The sequence below is a fragment of the Peromyscus californicus genome, unplaced genomic scaffold, assembly GCF_007827085.1.
Source record: "Peromyscus californicus insignis strain IS unplaced genomic scaffold, ASM782708v3 Scaffold_3__1_contigs__length_106647218, whole genome shotgun sequence".
In the NCBI taxonomy this organism is placed as follows: domain Eukaryota; kingdom Metazoa; phylum Chordata; class Mammalia; order Rodentia; family Cricetidae; genus Peromyscus; species Peromyscus californicus.
The window spans coordinates 72,568,675-72,583,746 of NW_026294551.1; the positions used below are offsets into that span (position 1 = coordinate 72,568,675).

General features: G+C 51.2%; 1 protein-coding gene across 1 annotated transcript in view; it reads right to left on the minus strand.

Moving 5' to 3' along the window:
- Positions 1-15,072, minus strand: part of Adamts2 (ADAM metallopeptidase with thrombospondin type 1 motif 2) — a 210,082-nt gene that overhangs the window by 133,449 nt on the left and 61,561 nt on the right. The window contains exon 3 of the mRNA XM_052758023.1: positions 4,412-4,571. Within this exon, the coding sequence (XP_052613983.1) occupies positions 4,412-4,571 (160 nt within the window). The remainder of the gene's footprint in view (positions 1-4,411; positions 4,572-15,072) is intronic.

Consider the following 15,072-nt stretch of genomic DNA (forward strand, 5'->3'; position numbering starts at 1 on the left):
TGCTAAAATATTCAGCTGCCCCAGATCCATGAGGCTACCTATAAAAAAGCAAGGTCAAGAGAAGGAAGGAAGCGTACATGAGGGCCTGAGTTTAATCCACAGAACTGGGAAGGGGGGAGGGGATGAAAGCCAGGCCAGGAGTGGATTTCGTTGTTTGCTGTGTGCGGCTGATTTCACTGAAGACCTGAATTTACAGCTTTTGTCTTAAGGGTGGGACACTGTACAGACAGCTCCGTAGGTATGGAAGGGAGAGCAAATATCTAGACCATGACACAGGGATCGTCACAGAATCCCAAGTTCAGTGGAGACACAGCTTTTGATGGCAGCAGTGAGGCCAGATGTTGTGTATGTGGCCTCATCTGTCTGGTTTTCCCAGGTGTGGGGTGACGTCTGGCTAAGACGGGATCAAGTTGCTCCTGTGAGTGGGTGCTCCACAGGAGTGCCATGCACTGCAGAGCCCACTCAGATTCGTCTTCTGCACTTAGCTGAAAGGGAGTCACTGCAGAGAGGGAGTCCTGACTTCTGTGACCTGTTACCGGCACCTTCCACCACAGAACAATGCTCATCAGATGTGATTAGATCAAGGAACTTGAGATGGGGAGGTGCTCCTGGGCCACCCAGAGGAAACCTACATGGAGCCAGCCTTCCAAGATGGAGGCATAGGGAGGTGGGACACAGACACAAACAGAGGAAGAGAAGTGACATGCAGACAGCCTCTGGAGGGATGCAGCCTCAAGCCAAGGGAAGTCAGCAGCCCACAGCCTGAAGACACGTTGAACAAATTTCCTCCTAGCATCTCCAGAGGCAGTGTGGCCCTGCTCACATCCCCATTTCGGCTCAGTGACAGTGATCGCTGGCTTTTGGTCCCCAAAAGTATGACATAATGCGTGTCTATGCAGCTGGTGTTCTGCAGCTGTCTTATGCTTAGAGGCAAGTTACACGCCAAGATCACCCAGTTCCAAGTGCAGAGTGGGTCTTCTGGCCCAGCGGGGGCTTCAGCTCTTGCACTCACCAGTGCTGGCTCCATCTTCAAGAAGCCCAGACAATGATGAGAGACAGACACTAGGACAAGGTCTAAGGACGGACCCAGAATTCACACTTTAGTTGACACATAAGTTTCCCCTTTCCTGGGGTCTTGACTTCTCCCTCTCTATCAATACTTATTGGGATGTCTTGAACCCAGATCCTGTGGTTGCCTTGGGGCAGACCCACAGCAGTTTAAGCTCTCATTGGCAGAGTCTGGGCTTGCAGCCCAAGACTGAGACCTACGACTCAGCTTTGGATAGTTAAATCTCCTCCAATAACCAGTCCCCATCCACCCTCCCCTCTAGCCCAGCTTCACCCTGGCCTGGGCAGTTGGCCTCTTCCAGCGTGCATCTGTCCGGTTCCTATCAGATGCCCGGCTTTGGTTTCCGTGTGTCACTTTTCGGCTTCCTGCCTCAAGATGAGAGCTCTCTTACCTCAGCGTGCAGTTCTGCCATGGTCCATACAGAGACTCTCCAGAGACCTAACCAATAGGATCACCTGATCTTGGACTTTCAGCCTCCGGAAGTGTCAGCTAAATAAACCTCCTTTCTTACGAAGTTTCCCTGACTCAGGCATTTTATTATCATAATCAAAACATAAAATGGGCTAATGAAGTCCCCTGGTGCCTGAGTCTACTGTGTGTTACTAGACCAAAACACATGAGGTAAGTACTGAAGTTTGTTTGGCTTGCGATGTTCACAGGCTCTGTGCTAATATCTTCAGGCATACCACCCCCCTGGTTGAGTCACAACACAGTGGAGAGACAGAGAAGCCATGAGGAAGAGATCAAGCATGTGTGGTGAGCTCAGTTTATAAAAATCTGCACTTATAAGAATGATAAGTGAGCCCCAACCAACTCCATGAGTCCCCTGATGAGGGCAAAGTCTCCACAAGCTAGCCTCGCCTCCTAAAGGTTCTGCCTCCTCAGCCTAGCCTCCCAGGGACCAAGCTTTGAGGACAGCCCATAGCCTCTCCTACACACACACAAGCAAAGCCTTTGCACTGAGACCCTAGGGTCCTGAGCCCGTTAAGATATTCTGCCTTGCTATACGCAGTCATGGGACACAGATTTTATAAGTTCCAACTGCCATTCTGTGCCTTGTCAGGGCCCAAGCTGATGGAAAACTGAACTGTCTGAGGTCACCCTGGGCCCTTGGCCCAGCTCTGGCATAAACTATCTGGACCCCCTCCAGCCAGTGAGTCCGTCTTAGCCACGGGCCATTTGGGGACCATCAGACATTCAGTGGTCTACAGGGTCTCATCCTGTTGACACTGGATAGGAAGGCTCAGAAGGGAGGCTTAGCCCCCACAGCACAGGCCTGTGATCTAAAGAAGCCCAGGACTCACTCCCACCTACACTCACACACAAGCCTGAGCTCCCGACTGCAGCGCCTGGGCTTGCGGCCCGAGACCGTGGCCTTGTGTTTAGCCTTGGACAGGTTCATCTCCTCTTCTGAAGACTGATGCCCAGGCCCCACCCACCCACCTTCCAGCTCAGCTTCCTCCTGACCGGGCCTGTTGATCTCACCCAGCACTGTCTGTCTGGGGTCAGTGGTTTCTGGTTTGATTCTGAAATTCCTCTCCCTATGTTCTCAGTTCCAAGTTCTCATTAGGGATGTGTGTATGGGATCGTGAGGTAAAGGGACTATTCAACAGAAGATGCCAAAAAAAAAACGCTAAGCACGGTCCAGAAAACAAAACCAAGCCAGCTAGACCATTGGGGGAAGGGCCCCAGGGTAGGAAGATAAGCCCAATATGGAATCTGGGATTGGAGACACAGCCAAGGGCAGCCTGCCAGCTCCATAGTGCAGGCTCCACCTCACCCAGCCTGAGCCCAGGGGTTGGAAGAAAGAGGCCAGAACCACCCAGGCTCTTCCCGTAGAGATCAGCCCTACTGGAAGAAATAGCGAGGCCAAAGAAGAGACGGACTTTTCTAACTCCTGTCAGCTGCTATAAGGGAAGGAAAGCTAACTTTGTGTCCAAAGGCAGTTGGCTGGTAAGAGAGCGAGTCCAGGAGGAGGCCTCCCTCCAGGTCTGAGGCACATTCTGGGACGATTTCCCCTTCAGCCCTCCAGGGTTACCCTCAGGCAGGAAAGCCCAAGGGTGGGAGAGAAGCAAAGGCTTGGAGAAGGCTGAGCAGGTAGCCCCCAGCAGCCCAGCTGTTGACAGCTGAAGTAGATGGCTTATTCATTACCAGGGAAGAAGGGGCAGCTGGAAATATGATCTCCAGGGAACACCAGTGTGCCAATGAACAATTCCTTTACTGAGGTACCTGACCTGGTGTCTTAAAATTAGAACGGTACCCTGCCAGGCTGTGCCCAATTGATCTGTCAAACCAGATTGTCAGAGGGAGCTAAAATAAATGAGCTGGGGTTCCCTTAGAGGAGTGGGGTGATTTCAATAAACCGTAGCCCAGGGAGGGGCTGGCCCGTCAGGGGCATCTACTAACTAGATGCCTGCAAATGTCCCTGACCCAACATTCTGGGCCCCCTGTCCATGGCTGTCCCCACCTTTCATGGCTTTACTCAGCCTGGGGTCCAGGTCCAAGACTGAGGGCTAAGCACTCAAATGCCCAGATACGCAGCTGCCTGGCAAAAGCCAGGGACAGGCAAGGAAGCCTCATCTACACACCAGGACCCTGGGACCTGCAAGAGCACTTTAGATCCTGACTCAGACCGCCATACAAACCAGTAGCCCAAATCCAGAGACCTCTGGGGTGGGTTGGGCTTTCTTGGCAAGACTGGTGAGGCGACAGCCAGGTGGCCAGTCAGTCACTCAGTAGCTCCTCTCATATTCCTGGACCCAAAGCACCCTGTGATTCTAAGTTGAAAATGCTAAGATCCTGTGAATACATGTGGAAGACATCGACGTTGTTGGAGCTACTCTGGAGTCTTTTCAAGGTGTGTTCTGGGGTGGGAAGGTGTAGAAAAAGAATGCTCGGGGCCTTTTCTTCTGAATGAGCATGGAAACCCTGGGATAGAAGCAGGCACCATCACAGAGACTGCAGTAGTACAGGAGCAGGACACAGGGGCTGTCTGGAGGACACAAGATGCTGTCTGTATTGACACAGCTCTCTCCTGTTCCCCAGCATTCGCAGAAGATGGACCACTAGACAGTCTTCTCTTCCCTCTGTGAGGACCCTAGACCTGTAAGCAGTGGGGGATCTCCACTCTTACCCATATGTACTCAGAGCAGAGCCCTGGGCCTCAACACCCCAGCACCCCACATGCCATGAACTCCTTCCTGAGCCAGTGAGGCTGGGGCTCAACTTCAGCCTCCAGTTGGGCCTGCAGAAGGAGGCCTGAGTTTCCCTGGGAACCAGGAACAGACAGTCAGCAGACATCCGGTGCTCCCCACCCAGCCTGCCCTTCTACAGCAGCCTTACCTGTGTCCAGAACCTGGGGTCCCGCCAGAGGAGGGGGTTTGGGAGTGGGTGGACGGCGATACACCACGTGCACTCGGCCTTGCTCAGCCTCCTGATCCGTCTGCCCCCTCTCCAGGGGCTCAATAAAGAACTCCTCCTCCTCCATCCGGATCAGACCTGCCTGCAGAGGCAAAGCAGAGAAATTCAGATTCCTAGCACACAGACGGAGAAGGGAGAGCAGCAAGGAGGATCCCCTAGGGGTTGTTCCTCCCTCTGGAACACCTCAGCAGCTGGAGGTCTAAGCAGGGGGTCCTCAGCTGTTCAGACTCCATTTGGAAGCCTGAGCTGCAGGAAGGTGCTGAGCCCTGTCTGGAGAGAGGCAATAACTCCCACCGCGAATCTCTATACTCCTTCCAGAAAAGTCTTTCTAAAGCCCAAAATGTCAAGAGCAGCCTGAGAGAGTTCAAGTATAGCTGTAGGTCTGTATGTGGGCCTAGGAGGACACAATGGTGCATCAGATACAGGCCACCTCCAGGAATATAGAGTCATTCCAAGACAGGTCAAAACTATCAGCCAAGAACTGCACCTCCCCACAGACAAATTCAGCTCAGCCCAAACAATGCTTTCTTTCTTTCTTTTTTTTTTTTTTTTTTTTTTGGTTTTTCTAGACAGGGTTTCTCTGTGTAGCTTTGCGCCTTTCCTGGATCTCGCGCTGTAGACCAGGCTGGCCTCGAACTCACAGAGATCCGCCTGCCTCTGCCTCCCGAGTGCTGGGATTAAAGGCATGCGCCACCACCGCCCAGCTAAACAATGCTTTCTTAAGAGAGAGGGCTGGGGGATTCTCACACCAACTCCATAGCTCAGCTTGACCTTGAAATTCTAACCCCTGCCTCCACTTCTTGAGTGCTGAAATTAGAGACATATGCCACTATGCCCTATTCTGGGGAGTCAAACCCAAGTCTTGACAGATGAGCATGCATGCCACAGCACAGATGTGGAGGTCAGAGGACAATCTCCGATACCTTTCCACCTGGTTTAAACAGGGTCCCATTGTGGTCTTTACACGGAGTATGTCAGGCTAGCTGGCCTGCAACTTTCAGGGATCCTCCTGTCTCCTTCCCCCCACACACCTTCCCATAGGGTGCTAGGATTATAGACATTCACACCACCACACCCAGCTGCTCGTGTATTCTGGGGATTTGAATTCAAGCTCTCATATTTTGCGTAGGAAGTGTTTTTACTGTAAGCCATCTCTAAAGCCCCAAACAATACTTTTAATGCTGCGAATCCAACCACTAAAATGATGAGATTTCACCTTTTAAAATGAAATCGCAGGGGGGTTGGGGATTTAGCTCAGTGGTAGAGCGCTTGCCTAGCAAGTGCAAGGCCTTGGGTTCGGTCCTCAGCTCCGGAAAAAAAAAAAATCGCAGGAACTGCAGACATGACTCAGTGGTTAGGACTGTCTGCTGCTCTTGCCGAGTCCCACGTTCAGTTTCCAGAACTCATGTCAGACTTCTCACAACATCCAGGGACTCTAGCCCCAGGAGATCCAATGCCTTCTTCTAGCCTCCAAGGACAACCACATTTACATGGACATACCCCAACATAGACACATGCACACATATAACTAAAAATACATCTTAAAATAAAGCGTAAATCTTAAAGAAAAGGAAACTGCCACTTTTCTTGGAAAATATAGTTTTGACAAAATTAAGTTACACACTCCCTGGCCATGGACACCTCAGACAGACAGACATCCCTGTGGCTGGTCACAGTTCTATGCCTCCTCCCTGCCTCTGTCTACCCTTACCCTAAGACCAGACTCTATAACGGGTGTTGACTGCGTGGGGCTTCCTGCTGGACCCTTCTGTCTGCTTTCAGGTTACTGTGTTCTGTGTCACTCGAGGCTCTCAGCCTGCACCTGTTTGAGCCTCACAATGGTCGCTAGGTTGTGTGTGAACACAGCTGAGCCACTGACCCCGAACTTGCCCTACACTAATGATGGACTTCCTGCTGCCATCTCTCACCTGGGCCACCTGCTAATAAACCCCTATTCTCTCTTTCCCAGCAGGCTCAGAGCCTCCCAGAGATCCTTTCTCTGATTCAGTCACCTGGTGCCACCCCGCTCACCTGCCCCTCCGTCACTCCAGTTCCCACACTTTGCCTCTTCAGTTCGCCATATCCCCACGTCAGGAGGCTCACACTGTGTCTAGCCTGGGGACGGAATTCCTCCACTTCATGCAATTACAACCCGCGGGGGACTGGCGCAGCTCCCACTGGTTGGTTCAGATTTAAGAAGTAGGGGAGTCCACACCAAAGACAGGGCCTCCGGTTCTCTCAGACAATCAGAAGAGCTGGTGTCTCTGTTGTTTGAACTTAGCTGATACTGGCTAGGGTTCCTTGTCCGGTCCCTGGCATCACCCATCCAGATGTTCAGAAATGATTCGCCCCCTCAAATAACCCAGTGGCATCTGTCACATCATCACCCTGACCGAGAGAGACAGAATAGCTGTATAGGTCGTCCCCCTTCTCCCTGACCTCAGGGTGCCCTGGGGGTCCTATACTGTCGCTAGGTGGGAGCTTGGAGGACAGAAGTGCAGTTGGTACTCTAATGGGGCCGGCTAAGCATTTGGCATCAGCGTGAGTCTAGTGTAGGATGCTAGATGTGGTCATTCACCTGCTGCCTTTACCTTGGGAGAGCCCAGGTGCCAGGGGATATTGCCCACTGGGAAGAGCAGTCCAGTTACAGGCAAGGGCTGGTGGAGGAGCCAGCTACACAGGGAAGCATCAGGCCCGGCCGGACTCAAGAAACAAGAATGATGTCTAACCAAAACTTGCCCCAACCCTTCCTATCAGCCAGAAAAGTTAGAGAGAGGAACCGTGTGCAGGTGAGGGACACAGCACATAGAAAGGCCTAGAGAGGAGGGCTACCGTCAATGGAACAAGCTGACTGTTTGAGTGACTGGGAACCTGGAGGGAAAGCTCATAGCATGTAATGCAGAGTAGGTCTCCATGGGAAGGGTAGTCAGCAGCCTGAAGACTTCTGGGTAAGGAAGACCTCCGTGTGACTCACAGCTGCTGTGAACAAGGTGGACTGGAAGAATGTCAGTGGTTATGGGGAGCTGAGAGCAAGCTGCGGGTCCCTGGGAAGGTGGCAGCAGGGCCTGGATGAGGCATATAGATTCCAGGAATATAAAGAAGTCAAAATTGGAACAACATGTGGGGACAGATCTGATTCTACTAGGAGGGGGATGTCAGGGCCAGAAGTACTTCCAGGTCTGGAGTTGGTTGAAAAGTCCTCCTACCCCAATCTAGCCAGGTCTCCATCACAAGGTGTACATGTGGTGGTAAGGGGGCTCTGCAGAAGGGACTCGGCTGAGGCTCTGCAGCTTGGGGGGTTCCCATGACTATCAGTGTGGCCCTGCATATAACCACACACCTACATCCATGTAGGAGGAGGCAGAAGAAGATAAGACAGAGAAGAGGAGATGGAGATGTGATCCTGGAGACAGAGGTCAACATGTTGCAGCCACAAGGAATGTCAGCAGCCACACGGAACTGGAAGAGGGAGATCTCGGTCCGGCAGAAGCCTGGAACTCAAGCAGGCTATGCTGACTGTAGACTTCAGCCACCAGAACTGTGAGAGAATGAATTTTGATCTTGGCAAGTCATTTGTTACATCAATGGCATCGAGAAAGCAATACTAGGGCCAAATGGTTGGCCTGGTAAGGAGGAGCCATTCTGAGAGGCATAGAAAGAGGAAAGGCAGAGGACCCTCCAGGATCCACTGTGTATATGGCAGGGAGGAAAGCCAGGAGGCCATGGAAGTGGAAGGACGTCAATGGACCGTGAGGGCTGAGGGTTTAGTGGGAACCCTTCAGGCCCCCACACTTATGACTCATCCCCAGTTCCCAGGGCACTACTAGCCCCGGTGGGGACCAAGCAAATGCTTATTGGCTGAGTGAACAGTTGACCCCCAAGCATCAGGACATGTCCTCTGAGAGACGCATGGTGGTAAAGACAAGAGGGTGGTCCCCATCCACTGTTGAATGCTGAGAATGTTTACAACAGCAAGAGTTACTTCCATGCATGTGGTTTTAGAGGAGACAGGCGTCTCGAATACATCTTTATTAATAGATGCCTTTGAATGAGCATGGGAATTAACCCCAGTGGGGTTAACAGAGGACAAGCTAGCCTGGGAGTCTGGTTTACTGGGTTCCTGGCACCCTCTTTCTGGATGGGTAACTTCAAACAGGATGCCAAAGCTCTCTGGGTCTCCAATTCCTCAGCTGTAAGTGGGATGGGTCTGTCATCCCTCCCCTACCATAATTAATACAGAAGCACATGAGGCCTGGGACACCCTTAGAACCAGAGCACACATTGTTGGTGGGCCTCACGTCAAGATATTCACGTATTCTGCTTGCTTTCCAATGAAGACACTGAGGCTTAGAGGATGAAGAGGCCTCCCAGGGATACACAGAGACTAGGAATCAGAGCTCAGGCCTCCCGGAAAGAGCTTCTCATGGGTGGAATCCTAGGAAAGATGAGTCCTATTAAGGTAACAGAGGAACACCAGGGCATCATGTCTACACAGAGTAGCCCCCTCTTCTGAAAAAATCCTTGCATCCCAGCCTGCGAGACATGTGCAGAGCAGCCCTGAGCTCTGAGGACCGTGCTTGACCTGGTGAGGAGAAGCTGCATGTGGCTGGTGGATAACAGGAGATAGCCTGAGACTACTGTCAGATTCTTCTCTTCAACAAGCCTCCTATCGGAAGGAGGGCTGAAGTGAGCACAGTGTCAAACTGACGTCATGATTGGGAGGCCAGAGCCCAAGCTGCTTAGCTGGGAACCCTTGGAGTTATCCCCATGAGGGGCACTAGAATCCTGGGTCACCTGGTTTTGCATATGTCCCCAGGTTCAAATGCTCCTTCAGCAATTGTGCAAGGGAAAGGACAACTGATCCACTCAACAACCAAGAAACTGGAGACCCAGGGGACACTGGCATCTGGCCTAAGGTCGCTCAGCCGGATAGAAAAGATGCTGGGGACCCAGAGATAAATCTGAGATAAGTATCAAGTGTGAAGCCAATTTACTCAGGTTTTCTTATGGGACCAGAGCCCTCAACTTGACAGTACTCTCAGATAGAGGTGTTTGACTAGTTCCTTGACAACTAGGATCCTATAAACCATCTCTGTTGGGTATCATGAAATGCACACATATGTCATATTGATAAACCTGTGTGGCACTTACCCCCCAAAACCAGAGGCTGACCAGTGGGAGACTAGGCACCATGGTCACTCCCAAGGTAAGTGACTATCTACCCCCAAAGTCAATGAACGACCATTTCCTAAGTCAATCTATCTCCAAGACCAATATGTGAATACAATAAGAAAGAGTCTCCAAGACCAGTGTGTGGCCACTCCAACACCAAAGCATGACCCTATCTGACAACAAAAGATAGCTGTCCCCAAGACCAATGGGATGACCACCCAAGTTCAATGATGATCTCTAAGAAGACATGACCACCCAAGACCAGTGGTTGACCACCCAAGATCAATGATGATCTCTAAGAAGACATGATCACTCAAGACCAGTGGTTGACCACCCAAGATCAATGATGATCTCTAAGGAGAGATGACCACCCAAGACCAGTGGTTGACGGGATAACTGATCTTATCTTGTCAGCTCTATGGGACTGAGAGTCACCATAGAATTGAATCTTTATGCTGGTCTGTGAGGGATTATCTAGATTAGGTTAAGGGAGATGGGAAGACCCACCTCAAATGTGGGTGCTACTGTGATAAACACTGGAGTCCTGTGTAGTGGGTAGCCATTCCAGCTTTGATCTGAAAGTTCCAACCCCCATTGAGGCTTCGGTAACTGTCACGCCTACAAAGTGGGGCCGAGAGAGGACCCTGAAGACCCAAGATCCAGATGTGCCGGCTCTCTTGGTTCCTGGACCCTGGACGATGGAGGCAGACCAAGCAGAGTTCTCCAGAGAACACCGCCGGACTGTGCTACACCTTTGCCGGACCCTGTAAACTATCCCTTCACTTGTAAGTTACCCCACAAAATAAACCTCCCTTTTAACTACGTGGAGTGGCCTTAATAATTTCACCAATAGTCCTGGCCTGAGGAAAAAGGAGCAAAGAGATGACAGCACTCATCACTCTCTGCTTCCTGGCTGAGGACACGAGGTGACCAGCTCCTTCTGCCATGGCATCCCTGCAGTGACGGACTGTACTGTGAACCCAGTGCATTGTCCCAGCGACTAGGCAAGTAACTAATCCACTGACCATCCCTGAACCTGAAGGCCTGCTGCCTCCATGACCAAGGGTTGATCATCCCCAACCTCATGGGTGACCAGCCTGAGGCTAGTCACTGATCACCCAGAGGTCATCAAAGGACCTTCCCCTAAGACCACTGAGCTGAATAATGCCACACAAGGGGCTCATCCCAAAGAGAGCAGTGTTCATTAACAGAATGCCGGAGGATCAACAGTTTAGTATGCATCCCAGAACCAGCTGTCTAAAAGCCGGCAGAGGAAAATTGACAGGGGAACGAGGCACACACTATGAGCTAATTTTTACTGTTTTCCCCCCCAGGACTTTGATTTCTTGCTGCCAGTGGCAAGTGTATCTGTTTTTACATGTAATTTTTATTAATAAAAATCTGTTCCCTCTCCCAACTCAATAAATATTAAAGAGATCTCTCAAGCACAGCAGCCTGTCGGGAGCACCCTGCTGGACGTCTGCTGGTAGCCCGTGTCCTACCCCATGCCTGTCCAGCTGGGTGTCTTGCAGAAAGCCTGGTACTCTGGCCCTAACTCTCATTCAGCAAGGCTGTGATTGTTTGTCAAACTCAAACAGGCTTTCTACTATGGGGCAGAAGGAAACCTACAGAGGACTCAATCCTGTGCCTCAGTGTCACAGCAAGGGCCCAGAGCCCAGCCACACTTTGGACACCAAGTCAAGTTGCCAGTGTTCAGATCTCAACAAATTACACAATGGGACTTGACTTCTTTTTCCTCTATGTCCAGCTCCTCTGCTGTTTAATTGATGGTGAAGCAGCCATTGGAAATGGAAATTAAAAGTTAAAAAATGTATTACAATCCAAAGCCATCCTCTGCTACTTTGAATTTTAAAGCATTTAAAACTCTGACGTGTTAAAAGCTGGGGTATCGTAGGAAACGCAAGTGGGCATCATACTCCCATTGGTAAAGCTGGCTGCTCGCCCTCAGCACCTCCTCGCACGGGAGCCAGAAGCTGCAGACATTTCTTGTGCGTGCATGATTCCAACCAGGTCTGTGGCTTAAACTTATCATTTCTGCAACTTACAGTCCAAGAACTGTCATGTGTTTATCCAAGTTGTGCTGGTGACAATCAAGAGAGAACAGGGCCTGGGATATGGCTTAGTAGACAAGAGTGCTCACTCAACAAGCATGAAGTCCTGAGTTCGAATCCCCAGCACCACCACAAAAAGTCAGTATCGACTGTACATGCCTGTAATTCCAGGATTGAGGAGGAAGGGATAGGTGGGTCCTTAGAGCTCATTGACTGACCCACTTAGGCAAAACCCTGTCTCAAGGCAATGATGCAGAGAGTGACAAATGAAGACATTTGATGTCCTGCTCTGCACACAGCTATGCACACTAGCACACTGGCACACTGCACCTGCCTCTCACACACACTCCCACACATACAGGGGGAGGGAGAGATAGAAAGATCAGAAAGAAAGAATGGTAAAGAAAGGCTGGCCCAAACCAAGAGGGAACCTGACTTGGGGTGAAGGACATGGCAGACCGCATCAGCTTCAGCTCCCTGCTGTTCCCAACCCCACCTTGTTCTAACACACACACACACACACACACACACACACACACACACACAGACTTTGTGCTTGCCACCAGAATCCTCCAACATGAATGCCTCTGGCAAGATTGCTGTCTGTAGAACCCAGGAGGTCCAGTTGGACCATCCAATTGGACCATCCAGCAGTCACCACCCAACCTCCCTTCAAGAACAAGCCCAGTCTCCTGCTGGCCTAAGAGGAAGCAGTACACAGATTAGACCTGCCACTCCCGGGATACCTCCTGACAAAACCTGCTCAGTGGGACCCCACCTGCTCTCTCAGAGGCCGGGGTAAGACCAAAGCAACCCTGGGGACTTTGTGGGAAAGGAGTCGGGCTTCCCTGGCAGTCACAAAGCTGTGCATTAGCTGTGGCGAGATGCCTGGGAGAGCACCTTAAAGGGAGAACAGACCTCTTTTGGCTCAGGATTCTAGGCCTAGTGCACACTGCTTGTCCCCATGTGCTTAGGGACAACATGGTGGCAGGAATGTGAGGCAGAGGAGCTTCCTCAACTCATAGAAGACAGGAAGTGAAGAGGAAGGAAGGCACTGAGGACCAGGTATAGACTCCTAAGGAGCACTCCCAGGGAATCCCCACTTAAGGTTTCCAGAACCTTCCAAAATATTACCACTGGCAGAGGACCAAGCATTGAATGTGTGGGCTCCTGAGAGATGTTTCCTGTTGAAATCACAACAGGCTGCATCTGATTTGAGCCACTCCCTTGAAACCAGAGAGGACTCGGTCTAGCTCTGCATCTTAGGCAGTGGTTTTGCATATTGATCTCCTGTTTTCTGAAAGGGTAAGAGCTGTGTGTGGGAGGGGTGGGCAAGGGGTGGGCCAGCACTGTGTGGAAGTGAGGAAGGGGTGGGCAAGGGGTGGGCCAGCACTGTGTGGAAGTGAGGAAGGGGCGGGCAAGGGGTGGGCCCAGCACTGTGTGGAAGTGAGAAAGGGATGGGCAAACACAGTCCATGGAGTGAGAAGATGCTTATACACACACACACACACACACACACACACACACAACCCTCTATCAGTTCCTGCTTTGTGCCTTCTGGAGCAGCCCCTTCTGGAAAGGTCTGTTTGTAGAGCATCCTTGTACTGGAGCCCATGCTTTCCCCACTCTCTTAGCATTTTAAAAAACGTATTTGCTGTTTGTTTGTTTGGGGGACATGCGTGTGCCCAAATCACATTGTCAGTTCAGGGGATTCAACTCAGGTCATCAGACTTGTGTAGCAAACACCTTCACTGGCCGAGCCATCTCGCTGGCCCACACCGAGCATCTGGGGTAGACGGGTGTGGTCCTTGTCAAGTGCCACCCACTCTCCTTCTTCTCGGAGAGCAAGTCCTGTTCACGTCGCTCTCTTCCCAGGAAGTGAGGAGCTATGGCTGAACTTGAGCCTCCCGGGCTTGACTGGAATGGAGTGACTCGGACAGAACTGTTTGAGCTCCACGGAGCCCTGAAGACTTTGCCTGTCGGGCCTTGTTTCCCCTCTGGACCTAACTTCACATCCTCTGGGACTTTCACTTCTCTCTTGACCTAAACTGGACCAGTCAGTTTCTGGGACTCAGGTCATGCTGCACAAGTCAGATGCCCTCAGCACTTCATCTAGTGCTCAACTGGATGTATGCTGGGCTACACCTTGAAGGGCCCGGCGGAGGGAGTGACAGGCAGGGAGAACTGGACATAGAGCCAGGTGACTGGTTTCAAACACCTGTCATAAGGTCAGCCCTTTCCTCTTCTGAAAAGGGAGGGGCCAGGGCAGTGACCTCTGAACTCAGTGCCTTTTATCTGTAAGCCTGACAGGGCCAAGCACAGCTCCAGGGGGCAGGGTGAACAGGAAACCAGCCAACTGAAAACCAGAACTGTACCCAGCTGTTCCCGCTGCCTGCAAGATGAAGGCTAAGTTCATCTCCGGGCATGTGAGGCCTCCCGACAGAACCATAGCAGCTGTTCCTCTGCCCCTGAGAAGATCCCCACAGGTCCTTTCCCGTCTACGCGTGGCCTTCTTTCGTACCTCAATGCTAGTGGCACTGTTCTCCATTCCCTGGGCACTTGGTGTCACTGAAGGGACCCCTGTGGGCCAGACATGGTGATGGAAATTGAAATGCCACAAAAATCCTCCAGGCAGGCAGAATGCCTCATTTATAGAGGCCTCTCGGGCTCAAAGAACTTAAGCCACTAATTCAAATATCCCTGCAGGGAATAGGTCGGCTGAAGACATATTCCTGCTTCTCCCACCCTGAGGAAAACCAGGATAGATGAGCACAGAGGGCATCCAAATGCAGCCTCTCTTTAATGCCATCATGATTTGTGTCTCACCCAATTTTATTAAATTCCAGCCAAATACCTTTATCTTCTAAGACCTCAAGTCTGAACCATGATCTCCACTTGTTATAAAAAAAAAGGTTGTAGCGACTGGGGAAGTGACTCAGTGGGCAAAAGCGCTGTTACGCCAACTTGAGGACTTGAGTTCAAATCCCTAGAACTCACACAAAAAGCCAGGAGTGGCTGTGTGCATCCCTGTGTCCCTAGAGGGACAGATGAATGGGGTTCGGTGGCCACCAGACTAGCCCTGGGTTCAGTGAGAAACCATGTCTCAAAGGAATAAGGCCAAGAGTGATAGAGCAGACACCCAACATCTTCCTCGGCCCTCTGTGTGCGTGCACGGGCACACACACACACACACACACACACACACACACACACACACACACACACACAGTAAACATCAGAGAGCTGTTAACTTTTATTCCACATTAAACAAGACTGCCTTTGACTTAAAGAGAAAGCTTAAAACATAAGTGCAAAGGGAGTAACTTTCACGATAAGTTT